This window comes from Fundulus heteroclitus, chromosome 24 (assembly GCF_011125445.2).
Source record: "Fundulus heteroclitus isolate FHET01 chromosome 24, MU-UCD_Fhet_4.1, whole genome shotgun sequence".
NCBI lineage: Eukaryota > Metazoa > Chordata > Actinopteri > Cyprinodontiformes > Fundulidae > Fundulus > Fundulus heteroclitus.
The window spans coordinates 15,226,976-15,240,065 of NC_046384.1; the positions used below are offsets into that span (position 1 = coordinate 15,226,976).

Genomic DNA, 13,090 nt, shown 5'->3' on the forward strand with positions numbered 1-13,090 from the left:
AAAACATAGTCCCTCCAGCGTGTCCTGGGTCTCCTCCCAAATCAAGAGCTTTGCCTTTTGGCTTAGCTCTCTCTTCACCACGACAGACCAGTACAGCTCCCGCTTCACAGCAGACGCCGCACCAATAATTCACTAGCTTAAAGTTAATCGAATTCTGGGTGCACCACCTGGTGGCACACAGAGGGAGCCATCAACTGCCGTCACCAGGCTGCTGACCAGACAGGTAGTCAAAATATCTCGACCGACTACATATGACCTCCATTAAGACTTGGTAGTAGCAGCTACTGAGGTTTCAGTTTCCACAGTAACCTACAAACTAAATGCTGAAGGGCTTCAATTACTGGACTCAGAACTTGCACTACTACACACTCTACAGCACGAGAAAAGTCACCTCCGGTTTGCTCACAGCAATATAGATGAACCCAAGAGGTTTTGAGATTCTGTTCTGGGTAGTGATGAAATAGAACTGAAATAAAAACGGAATGAAAACTGGGTAAAGCAGCATCTTTGGAGGAGGTATTAACTATGCTTATAACACCAGTCATACAATGAGGCATAGCAGCGGTCAGTGATGCTCTGGGCTGCATTTGTAACTTCTAGCACCAGAAACCAGAAAAGCTTGTGAAGGACGAGATAGATTCACTCAAGTACCAGGAAATCCAACTCTAATAAATGTTGCTTGACATAAAGGGGCTGAATTACGCTGTGACTGCAATACTTATTAGAAGTGAAATTTTCTTTACATCAGTGAACTGATACTAACCAATATTAAGATATGCAATGGGGTATAAGCCAGAACTAGAGGTGTAAAGGGGTATAAGATTTTACTTAGTTTAGTTTTTCTCGTTTGCACTATTAAAACAAACCAATTTGAAGATCTTATAGTATTTTTTGTGATTGTGTTTACATTTTACTTCTTAAAAACACGTGTCATAGGAAAATATGCAATACAGACATGTTTACCCTGTGGCCTCATGAGCCTTTGTTTAATGACAGTTAAGATCAAACACTCTGATGAAACACTGTCAACACCAGACTTGTTACGTCTCCTATAATCTCCTGACCCACAAACATCACATTGAATTTTTTAGTTGCGCCAGTGAGGCCAATCTGGGTCAGACAAGTGAGATCCCAGACAGACCTCGCCACGCACAAACAATCAAAAACGTCTCTTGCCATTATCGTCACTAATAGCCTCTGTATCCTAGACTGTGACCAACCAATCCTGTTAAAGTGTAACTGCCCACTTCAGACCATGGAAGGGCTGGATTGGTCACAGCCGGTGTGGCAGGAAGCGGATTAGGGATAAAAAACGTGGCAGCGCTTCAGAGACCTTAAAGCACAAGTGTTGGTGTAGTGTCGGCTATTTTTAGTGTTGATAACTTTTTAATACCTTGAAAATGAAGCATCGTACAGCAGAGGGAAAAGAAAGGGAGGCCAAGATGGAGAGGAAAAAAGGTGGAAGAGATGAGAGACTCAGACATTCAATCCTCTGCAGAGTTTGACATCTAAAGCCAAAAGCTTTTGATCCCACATCTAAAAACTGAAGTTTGGACCTCGTTAGCTTTTGCTCTGGGCATGTTCATTGCCCAACTACGTTTCCTCATCCGGTGTCCTAATTGGACTTCTGGCACAGCATGAGCAAGCAAAGCTGCAGACTATATAGAATCACGTTTCTCTAGCCGATACCACAAGAAATACCACATACTTTGTATAAGGAAAGTTGAACACCGGAGCAATAATTGATTTGGGGAAAAAATAAGTAAAATCAGCATCAGGCCTTCTACATGATTAGAAGTGCAAAGTGTTAGATGAAATCCTTTCCTCTAGAAATCTATTAGTAGGGTACATTTTTTGCTGCTTGAGTCTGAATTGTACTGCCCCCTTGCAATGCCAACTGGTTCTCAACAATGAAGCAAGGGCAAGGGTTAATCTGGCATTAGCCACCCACTGCCGCTCTGAAGGCAGATTAAGTTATTTTTTTCCTCCAATTTCCTCAGCAAATCCAGTAAACAGTCGTGGGATCTACCGAATTCTTCGAGAGACTGACGCAAACAATGTGTCGAGAGGGTGAAAGGTTGGAAGAGACGCAGGAGTAGATCGGACTCAACGGTGCATGTCAAGATCTGAATTATTTGGTGTTTAGGAAATGAAATTTAAATAATTTAGTGCGAGTTCGTTTTGCCGTCTCCTCGTTCTGGAAGTAGGTTGCATTTAAGGGCAAGTGATGCACTTAAGTTGACAAGCCAACACTAAAATCTTTACCAATTGTTTAGGGTTTTTGCAAAGACGTGCTAATGCATTTATCTCCATTTAGATCTGTCTGGTCAGTTTTCACCGGAGGAGATTTGTTTTGGTCCTGAGGCCTGACATTATGAACGCTGACAGGCAGATATGTGTACTCTCTGAATTAGATGCCTTTGCCCTCTACCGCTCGCTTCTATCGTTTCACCGTGTGCTTCGCTATATTTTTCCGCCTCATCCGAGCTGAGCGAGATAGAGAGAATTGGAGCGCCGAGATCATGAAGTGACACACACAGTGTACGCTGATTATGTGAGCCAGGTCAATGGGAATGACCTACTTCTTGTATCTACATCGTTGACTGCCACAGTTGCTTGCATCAAATCACAAAATGGATCCCTGCACACATGTTTTTACATTTCAAACTAAGGTTATGTAGCTTTAAGATATTTACTGTAATTACTGCCAAGATTAGTTTTTCCCTCTCAGTCTACCGGACTGATGTGGTTAACATATTTTCTTGAAAAGCTAAAAAGCTATGTCCTCCCTTATTTAATAGTGATTAAACATGCAATTATATCTATATTTATATCAAATCAGCAATAAAAGGGCGCTTATTTATTAAGTGCACTGCAACTCCAGGCCAGTCATTTCATTTTTCAAACAGACTTCAGTATTGCTTTCGTTTTTGTCCACATATTGCTTTTGTCGAATCAGTTTTTAGAAAATGGACAGAAAGGGTGCCTATTAAAATTTTATTTCAGCCTAAACTATGAGTGGAAGGGAAAGCCTCTACCTTCCCGGATCCAAAGTTAATGAAAGATTTAAGAAGCAGGCCCCAGACTTGTGGGAGGGAGACGGCCCAGATATAAACTGGAGGAGAGATCAAAAGTTGAAAGGGGTTTAATTTCTGAAAAGCCACACAACTCTGTTATAATGAACATTTTGTCTTGTCGGGTAATTCATGGCTTACATGTGACATAAATGAGGGATGACTTCATACGTTACACAAAATAAAAAGGTAGTACAATAAAAAAAAAAAAATTGCAACTGCTAAAGGTTGTGCTGGCATTTATGGATCAGAGGTTATATGGAAGATTTGTTTCAAAGTAACACCTGACATATGAGAGGGGAGTCTTGGCTATGACATTTGCTACGATCCAAAATAGAGAAAGTGTTTTGCTTTTCGCGTTTCTATAAAGAGAAAGATAGAGACCTGGAAACTGATACTAGAAAAAGATTTCATAATTACAAACCAGTGGAACATGAAGCATCACTCTCACTTGTAAGCATGCCAAGTTATTATGGTCGTCTCGTCTCTAAGGAAAAGGTCAACAGAATTGCAGCCTTAGTAAAATGTTAAAGAGTTTAAGAGGTTTAAGAAAAGTATCAAAGTATTGGTTTCTAACTCTTTGCTGAGGTTGAAATTCCCATATGAACTTTAACTTCTAGATAGTGATCAGTCAAGTCATACAACTGGATTTGAATCAGACTTTAAAACTGGACAACACTAATCTGAGTTGAACCATATAGGACTCTATCCAGCTGGACCCATTTGTCTTTTATCAAGAGGTATTTGTAGCAAATTTTTACTGTATAGATAAACTGAAGGCCCCCACTTGTAATAAACACAAGGTATTTAAGGTCCTATGGACCTAAAACAGTGACAGCTTGCAGCGACATTGAGAAGAGATTTGGCATTGTAAAATAAAAAATTGAAAAATGAAACATTGCTGGAAAATAAAAAAGTATGATATCCTCATTTTAAGCAGCAGGTTTTTGTCAATTAGAGATGTTTTTAGTTGTCAATGCAGAGTTCCTTCAGCTACGATGTCACTACAAGCTGGCACTGTTTGGCGTCGGGGGCGGGGCTAAATTGAAGTCCCCTTCATGGGCCTGGATCAGACAAACCCACACTGAGAAGTTTGCGTTTGGAAAAAAAAAAAAAAAAAAAAAAAAAAAAGAGTGCGGTTAGTCATAAAAAATGTACATGTCCAAGTTAATTGATGCACGAGACAAAAATACCGGCAGCAGTCAGTAGCATGATGTAAAATACTGTGCAATTGATTAAAATCTTCAAGTTTCAAAACTGTGCAATTTGCATTGAAGTCCAAACAAACATTTCCAGAAAAAACTGAACTACGTAAATAGACATTAGCCTGTGATAAATGATATAATGCTCATCAGATCAAGAACCTGTAGATCTAGCAGTGAACTGGTTTAGTAGTTATTAGCAGGGGGCGATAGCCTTCACAGCTTTGGGAAAGAAGCCGTTTTAAAGTCTATTACTTTTTGATTTAATGTTCCTGAATTGTTTTCTAGATGGAAGTGGGACAAACACAGCATTGCCCAGGTGGGTGGGATCTGTGGCAAAACGTCTAGCCCTTTTCTAGACTTGTGTAGCATAAATCGTGCCTAGATCCTGTAGATGGCATCCCACAATCCCCTGAGCTGACCTCACCACCCAAGATAAATCCTTCCTCTCTCGCTCTACTTGTAAATGGAAGATAGAAATTCTTCGGTTTTATGTCAACATTTTAGTGAAAGGCAGCCGGGGACCAAGTCATTACTTTCAAAAATCACAAGTCTCCAGTATTTTAGTCAAGTCTTAGCCCCATCTATTGTTCAAATTTCAAGTCATTCATAAGTTATAATGAGCAATCCCTGAAACACTATACAGACAAAAAATTTAAAAATGTGTTTACATGTCACAAAGCACCTAAATTAATGCTTTCAGTGTTTACCTTCTCTCTTTGTGGCTGTCAGCCCTGCAATGGAAAGGAAAGTTATTCAAGGTGTATGAAATTGAGAGGAATTTCTATAGGCAAGGACTTCTAATGGTAAAAATTAGCTAGTGGTAGCTTAATGGCTTTATTTGTTTAATTTTACCTGCAAGTTTCTAACTTTTGTTGCTGATTTAAGCTTGTGAAGTGTGCTCTTTGCACTTGGAAGTTTGATTTTTTCCAATTCCAAGCACAAAAAATGTTAAATGCTCTTTGAAGTAAGGATCTGAGCTACTCAAAATTAATAAAATCGATCATGGCTGCCGTTAATAAAAAGGAAAAGTCTCAGAAAGAAAATTTGCACTTGTATTTGCACTTCTGATAGTTTGCATTATTAAATTAGAGCACAGTAAAAAAATCTACTGTGAACATCTTTATCTTTTCCACAATTTTAACTAAAAACAATGTAATTTGATGTTATTCTCAGACTAAGGCTTCAACTAAATTATTGAGTGTTGTTCTCAATGCAAACTAAGCATCTACATAGAACCGTGCATATTTCATACATTTACAATCTGCTCATCGAAGCATTCATGCTGGGTGAGGTTATATTAAAGTATAAATAGGTACAATAACACCATGTTATAAGCATTAGTTTCTGACTGGTTAAAATGATAATTTATGTTCATATATGGAACTTGCAGTAGGAAGGAGATGATATAACACTAAACCATGCTTCCACTACTTTTTAATGCCCCCCACTGAAGACTATTGGTACTGGCATTTCTGATGTGCCAGCATGGCACACTAGGTGTTCACATACAGTGACAGCTCTGAGAGTCCTGAGGCACAAAGTGATGATGGAAAATGTAAACAACTTGGATTTTATAAAAATAAATATGTATATGTTCTATTTTCCTCCCACATTCTAGTTTTCACTTTCTTGCCCCTAGTTTCCCCCCCACCCCCTTCGTTTTGTTCCTTTTTGCTGTCTCCTTTTGCTTTGTACTCAGGCAGCTCACTCCATGGTTCAACAGTGTCACCTATGGTATGGTTAGAGGCATTTCACCCTCTCTCAGCTGCCCGTTTCAATTCGTCTGTATATGAATGCATTAGTACAAACAAACCGGTTTATGTGGTTTTTATCTGAAAGCAGTCAGTTTATGCTCTTCAGCCTTCAGGAAACCCCCCTGTCAAGCAGTAACCAATCACAGCTCCTGCAATTTTCTTTATTTTTCCTGGCTTTGACAGATTTTCTAAGCCTTACTGCTGCTTTCTTTCCCTCTATAATGCCTTTTCCCGTTTAAATTTCTCAGCTAGCTGTTCAGAACACATTGTGACTACATAAAAATGTTTCTGGACAATTTCAACCAATATTTCCCATCCTGACTGTGCCCCAAAATACTGTGTATTATTTTTTTAACCGCTTTCCCAACTTCAGTTATTTATGCATTCGTTCTTTAAATTGTGCTCAACCTAAATGCTATTGCCTGCTGCTAGGTGAACATTTGTTTTGGTTAACTTTTAGGACACTGTTAAATTATTTTAATACATTTCATTATTTAGAAATGAAGATGTGAACTTTTGACTCTTTTTGGAAATATAATACCAGAAAAAGGATTGCCCCTTAAATATATGTCAATTTTGCTAGATAAACCAAATTTTAGCAGCAGTTAAAGGATACACCAAGTAAATAGAACGCGGCTAAAATAGCTGCTTTGTATTTACTCAATAATTACAATCATTGAGAGAAACAAACTAAACCGACTGATGCCTTTGTGAAAAACTAACTGCCACATTTGCAGGAAATTACTGCCATCATGCGTTCAATGAGCCTCTCAGGAGGAATTTTTGCGCAGAATGTTACATTGGAGTTTTGTTTTGCATGAATGGCCTGTTGCAAGTAAGGCCACAACAAGTAAATGAGATAGGTCAGCACTTTTTTCTTTTTTTCTTCATATACAGAGGTGGACCTGCAGGTATGTGTTGAATAATTGTCCTGCTGCATAACAGAAGTGGGGTTGAGTATAAGATCAACACCAGGTGTACGGTTAGTTATCCAGGTTCTGAAGGTGCAAACCAAAACCTAGACTATCAGGCTACCACCTTCATATTTGATTATGTTGTTTCTCTGAAATTAGATGCAAATTCCTGGGAATGGTGGGCTAATATGAGATATTTCAGTCTACCCTATGCTGTCAGAGAGGTTCTTTATAAATGATTCCTTTATTCTACAGGTCACACAGTAAACATGCCTTTGTCTGGCTAAGATAAATTTAACCAAAAATGCGGTTATTCAAAAAGCTGGGGATTTATTTTTCACAAAGAGTGAAGTTGATTACAATACACAAAGCAACAGTTTAATCCATTTCCTCTGTATCTTTGATGATCTCAAACATTTAGGTGCCAACATAAAAAACAGAAGAAATATGTAAGAGGACAAATATTTTTTTTCCTGGCACTGCAAGTCTAGAATATATTTTTTTTGCAGAAACATCTTTTTTAAACCATTATCTCTCCCCTTTTCATCAACAACAAACCGTTATCTGCCTTCAAACATCACAGGGCCTGAAAACTGCTAGCACTGTAGAAATCTTAAGTGGGGGACAGTTTATCTGCAGTACCATTTCCCCCACGCATACTCTGAGCTCTCAGCATCCCATTGTCTGCACTTTAATCTCAGCCAACAGTGACATCTGCTGAAAGATTCAGATTCAGTTTGTTCATTGTTGCTTCTATCATAGATCGTCAGTACATACAAAAGTGAGATACTGTTCTTCATGGATCATAGTGCTCAGTAAACTAAGTTTAAAAGATGGTCTGCACACACACACATCTAATCATCCATGCAAAAAAAATAGTTAAACAAAATAGATACTCTCTGCAGAATCAAAAGAAATCCCATTTGGTGAGAGATAAGACTGGACAGGTTATCAAAATGCATGCAATATATTACAGAAGCATACTTATTTTATTACCTCTGTTGTGCTTTGGGAAAGTTTGACTTTCACCGCATAGAAGCAAAGGTCATGAAATTGATGTTATCCGACACTTTCAAAATTGCCAGCGGACAGCTTATTTTGGCAAGTGTCCAAACGTTGTTGTTGTTCTGTACACTGCTGCGCGCAGCCTAAATTGTGCACAGAACTGGTACTCTCGGTTTGATGTTATCAGTGTTTACTGTAGCTTTTCGGCATAATTCGATCAAGATTTAGCTAAACAACTATTTGTGTTGAAATCCACTTTTAAAAAAAGTAGATTTGAAACCAGTACTGTGCCCTTTTTCCATTAGCTTATACCAAACTGTATGGCATGGAAATCATGACAAAACTCAAACCAGAATAGGAAATATTGAAAAATAATAAATGCAATGTACATCCCTTTCCACATCAATGTTAATCAGAGTGCCAAACAAATTCAAGATACAACAAAAGATACATAAATAACACATTAAACAGGTTAAAAACTGGAAGAAAAATGAGGTCAATCCAACCAGAAGTACTGAAAAGCTGTTAAGAGCATTAAAAAACACAAAAGTTTGAAATCTATCCAAAAATGGACGGGAAGCCAAGATAAAAATAATAAAACAAGTGTTAGTCACTTAACTGCAGCTGGATTTTTAAGTCGCTTCGGTCTGGTCTTTATTCCATTATTCTTTATTCCACTTATTTTCTTCTAGTAAAAGCCACCATTCTCTCCAGTCCTTTTTATCTTACTCTTCCGTTTGCATATGCATGACTGGCATTCACATATGCGCACCTAAGTGCCAGGGGTGTGACTTTGATTGAAATGTTTCATGAGTTATTCTAGTTGATGAGGAATGCGACAGAAAGTGCTGATTAGCCATGAGAACAGAGCGCTGCACCCAGAGGAGAATCTTTAAGTAACTAATTAGAGAACAGCATAAAGTCACATGGAAGAAACAACTTTACAAAAATACAAACACTCATTTGTCCGCCGTCTTACGGCGTTAAAAAAAATATAACTTGCAAGACAAATGATAAAATGAAGTGGAAAAACGCAGAGAACAGATGGAATACTTGATAATTTATGTATACTGTGTCTACAGTCTTTTTCCCCTGCAATTCTGATGGGGGTGGAACCTGAGCACCTCCTATTAACAAGCTGCCACTGATCTTGAGTGTGTATGGAAATCTTTAGCCTGTTTAACCATTGAGGCCATGATCGTTGCTGTACCATACCCCATATATCTGTTACTTGTGTAATTTGCTGTTCAAGACAACACTGACAGACTGTAAAAAGAAGTCCTAAAAGGCATTACAAAAAATATTTTTTTCAGAATGGGTTATATCTTGCCCAAGGGTATGTTTTAACTCGGACTATGGGGTGAAATCTAAAATTTCAGTTCTTTTGTTTGAGACAAAACAGTTCACTTCATGTTTGTTGCATGATTATGTAAGATGTTCATCTTGTTTGTTTAGTTCTTCCCCTGATGTCTGCAAGTCACTTCTCTGACTGGGAATGTTACTGAAACTGTATTTGTTCTGTAGTTTTCCTAAAGCTACTAAGAGCTGTAAGAACCACCGATCCCAAAGCCATTGTTTGTTGTTGCTAATCAGCTATTTGATAAATTTAATTTCTTTAGGAGGTTGGTTTAATCAGTTGAAGCTGTAAACCTTGCAATACTGATATTAGGTATAGCCAGTCCACCTTTGCTGGGCTACGTGTAAAAACAGCTGACCCAGTAATTTACTGGCACTAATTTGCATGTGTGAAAGCTGACAATTCTTGCTAGACCCGAGATGTGGTTCCAGTACATTACTAGGACTTGTGTGAAAGGGTCTTAAAATTTCTAGTACACCGGCCCTCGTGGACTGGGTTGAGACCACAGCTTTAATCCATGTGTTTCAAACTCCGGTCCTTGAGACATACAGTTTTGGATGCGTAAGCAGACTTGAGATAATTAACTATATCCGTGGCAGGATCATTTAGAAGATGATTGCTTACTCGGATACTCCAGCCATTTGATTCAGGTGTGTCGGCTCAGGGACACATCTAAAGGTTGCAAGACAAATGACCCTCAAGGACCGAAGCTAGAGATCACCACTTTATTCACTCACAACAGTTAACTTGCTGGCTAGATTATAACTTGGAGCGTTATCTTAGATCAACAAAAATAATACGGTGAAGAATAGAAATATTCCCACTTAGATCGGTCTATGAATAAAAATATTTTAGAGGGACATCTTGACAGGATTTAATATCTCAGCTAGCAAAGCACTGCGTTCACATTTTAGTGGAAACCATAGTTATTGGCTGTGCAGTATCAGCATGGACATGAACTATAACTGCAAGGCAGCCTGACAGCGACAGCACTCAGACAGAAATAAAGAGCCAGCTCCTCTGCAGGAGGAATACGTCGACATGTGTGCTAATTACTAACTGGCTACAGCTGTTGCAACAGCTGCTGCCACTGCTTCACCTCAAATGAAAAACATCCTTCCCACAGACAAGTTAATGTTAATAAGGAAAAATATGGCAGTTTTATTAAAATAGATCCAAATCCGAGTGTTCTCCAAGATTAAAAAAATTACATCTGAAGTACTATCATACAGTCTCTCTTTGCAGCAAATTAGGAACTAAGACTGAATGCTAAAGACCAACAGCAGCAGTGCTCAAAATAAATCTCACTCACAGCATCAGTTGCAAATCATTTAACCATAGTAGTTTCGATTGGCTTTGAGGTCGGTTCTATCTCCTCCTAGCTCCACCTTTAAACGGTTAATAAAATCTATTTTTGAGCCACATTTCAACCTTGGTAATTTAAGTTTACCCAAAACTTAAAGCTTTGCTGCTTGCAAACACACCGACGACAAGGATTGTTAAAGTGTAAATGTAACAAAGGGATTTTTTCTTAGGGCTAACCTCTCTCAATGACATTATACAGTCTCTGGTTAAGATGAATCTTGCCTTCTTAATAACTATTGCTGTGTTGGTCAATTGCTGGTGGGCTTTACAGAACTAGCTGTTAACTTTTTACACAGCTAAAAAAAAAAAACTGCTCTAAACACTGCAATTCTTGAGCAGTTGTCAGCTCCATTGAGATATAAGCCCTCCCAAGAAAGCTGAGGAAAATAAGCCGTTTCGCACCATTTAATCTAAAATCCCTTTGCTTTTTCCCCCCCTCTCTTTTCTTTCTGTTCTCCTGCTCCTATCTCTCCATCTCTGGCCTCCAGACATCTGAGCGGCTCTTCTGGATTTTGCTGACGCTACACCCGGTCCCACCTGGCCTCTTCTGAGCAGGATGGACACTCTGGAGTCAGAGCTGACCTGCCCAATCTGCCTGGAGCTATTCGAAGACCCACTGCTGCTCCCCTGTGCCCATAGCCTGTGCTTCGGCTGTGCCCACCGTATCCTCGTCTCCCACTGCGCCACCAACGAGTCTGTCCAGAGCATCGGTGCTTTTCAGTGCCCCACTTGTAGGTATGTGATTTCTCTGAGTCCGGAGCGCGGATTAGAAGGACTCAAGAGAAACGTGACCTTACAGAACATCATCGACAGAGTTCAGCGGGCCTCCTCCTCTGCTGGGCTTCCTCTACCGCTGCCGTTGGCCGGCCCCCACAGCGGGCCCAACTCTCCCAGCGAGGAAGGGAGCAACCGGCTGGCTCTGGTTCCCGTCAGTGCCGCCATGTCCAGCCCGGAAACTCCCCCGGAACCAGTCCAGTGCCAGTTCTGTGAGCAGGACCCACCCCAGGATGCCGTTAAGACGTGTGTGACGTGCGAGGTCTCGTACTGCGAGGAGTGCCTCAGAGCAACTCACCCGAACAAGAAGCCATTCACCGGTCACCGGCTAATTGAGCCAATGCCCGGTTCCCACCTCAGAGGGCTCCAGTGCCTGGAGCATGAGGAGGAGAAGGTGAACATGTACTGTGTTACGGATGATCAGTTGATCTGCTCGCTGTGCAAACTGGTTGGGAGGCACAGGGATCACCAAGTGGCAGCCCTAAGCGACCGCTATGAAAAACTAAAGGTATGTAACTTTTAGCCTATATGGTTTCATTAAACCTTTATGCTGCTTCCAAGGACATTTTGCTCAGTCTAATTATAGATAAGTATAAAAAAACGTCCTATGTTCTTTATCATCTTACACTTTTAATGAATTTTAAACATTAATTTCATTCTCCCCTTAAGTAGAGAAATTTCTTAATATTCTCACCCAGGTATCTAACTTGATCATCAAGTGAGATTTAATCATTTCATGCTGATTTATAATCTCCTTGGAATAATTAAGAAATTAGCATAATTACTGCACCATGCCAGGAAGCCAGAAGGGTATTCAAATTCATGCACACAGTGAATATGGGGGGGATGTCATTAGTGACAAGCCATGGCAACTTCGGCAAGGTTGCAGGTTAACAAGCACCAATTGCTTGCTGGGTGTGGGTTGGCTTAATTGAGCGTTGACTTGTGCGTCATAGTGATAATGACCAGAGAAGCAGTTGGTACACTAAAATAGGGTTTCCAAAATTATTTTCAGGATGATATCGGAAAATGGGTCTTCCAGCAGTGCAGATCAGTGAACATTCTTTAATGAGGATTTTCAACGTTTTAATTACAGATCTTCTTGCATCAAAGATTGTCCTGCTAGAAGTAGCCTCAAATAGATGAATAGACTGTAGTCATCAAGGGATGGACATGGTTAGCAACAAAACTGAGGTATGGAATGGTTCAGTTGGCCCAAAGGGGCTCTACCCAGCTAACCATTTCACCCAACACATCATTCTTTTTAAAACAAGGAATGATGAATCTATACTTGCAAGTATTTAACCTAAATCCAGACACTACCATCTTATCAATTAAATACAAGTGGACATTTACAGTTCCTTGCCAAAAGCCGTGGCTTCCAGACTGGTGTTCTGCTGCCACAGTCCTAAACTTTCACCATGCTGTGTGCTCAGAGACTGTATTTTACTTACCTTGAAGTGTTTTTCTCAGCAATCATTGACTTTCTATCACTTTGAACCACTCTATTCATTCTCCTTTGACATCACCGAGGCATTTTATTCCAGACAACTGCTGTTGGGTGGTTATTTTTTCCTTCAGATATGCATTTATCTTATTTTATCTTTCTACAAATATAGGTCACAGGTTGTTGGTTTTCTTT

The 13,090-nt window shown here is 39.6% G+C and overlaps 2 protein-coding genes across 3 annotated transcripts in view; one reads left to right on the plus strand and one right to left on the minus strand.

The window, feature by feature from the left end:
• Nucleotides 1–13,090, minus strand: part of LOC105921538 (MSL complex subunit 3) — a 227,694-nt gene that overhangs the window by 168,550 nt on the left and 46,054 nt on the right. The window lies entirely within an intron of this gene.
• The window catches only part of LOC105921530 (E3 ubiquitin-protein ligase Midline-1), a 74,557-nt gene that overhangs the window by 36,611 nt on the left and 24,856 nt on the right, over nt 1–13,090 (plus strand). For both annotated transcript variants that reach the window (XM_036128042.1, XM_012857325.3), the window contains exon 2: nt 11,163–11,956. In XM_036128042.1, the coding sequence (XP_035983935.1) occupies nt 11,231–11,956 (726 nt within the window). In that variant the 5' untranslated portion in view covers nt 11,163–11,230. The remainder of the gene's footprint in view (nt 1–11,162; nt 11,957–13,090) is intronic.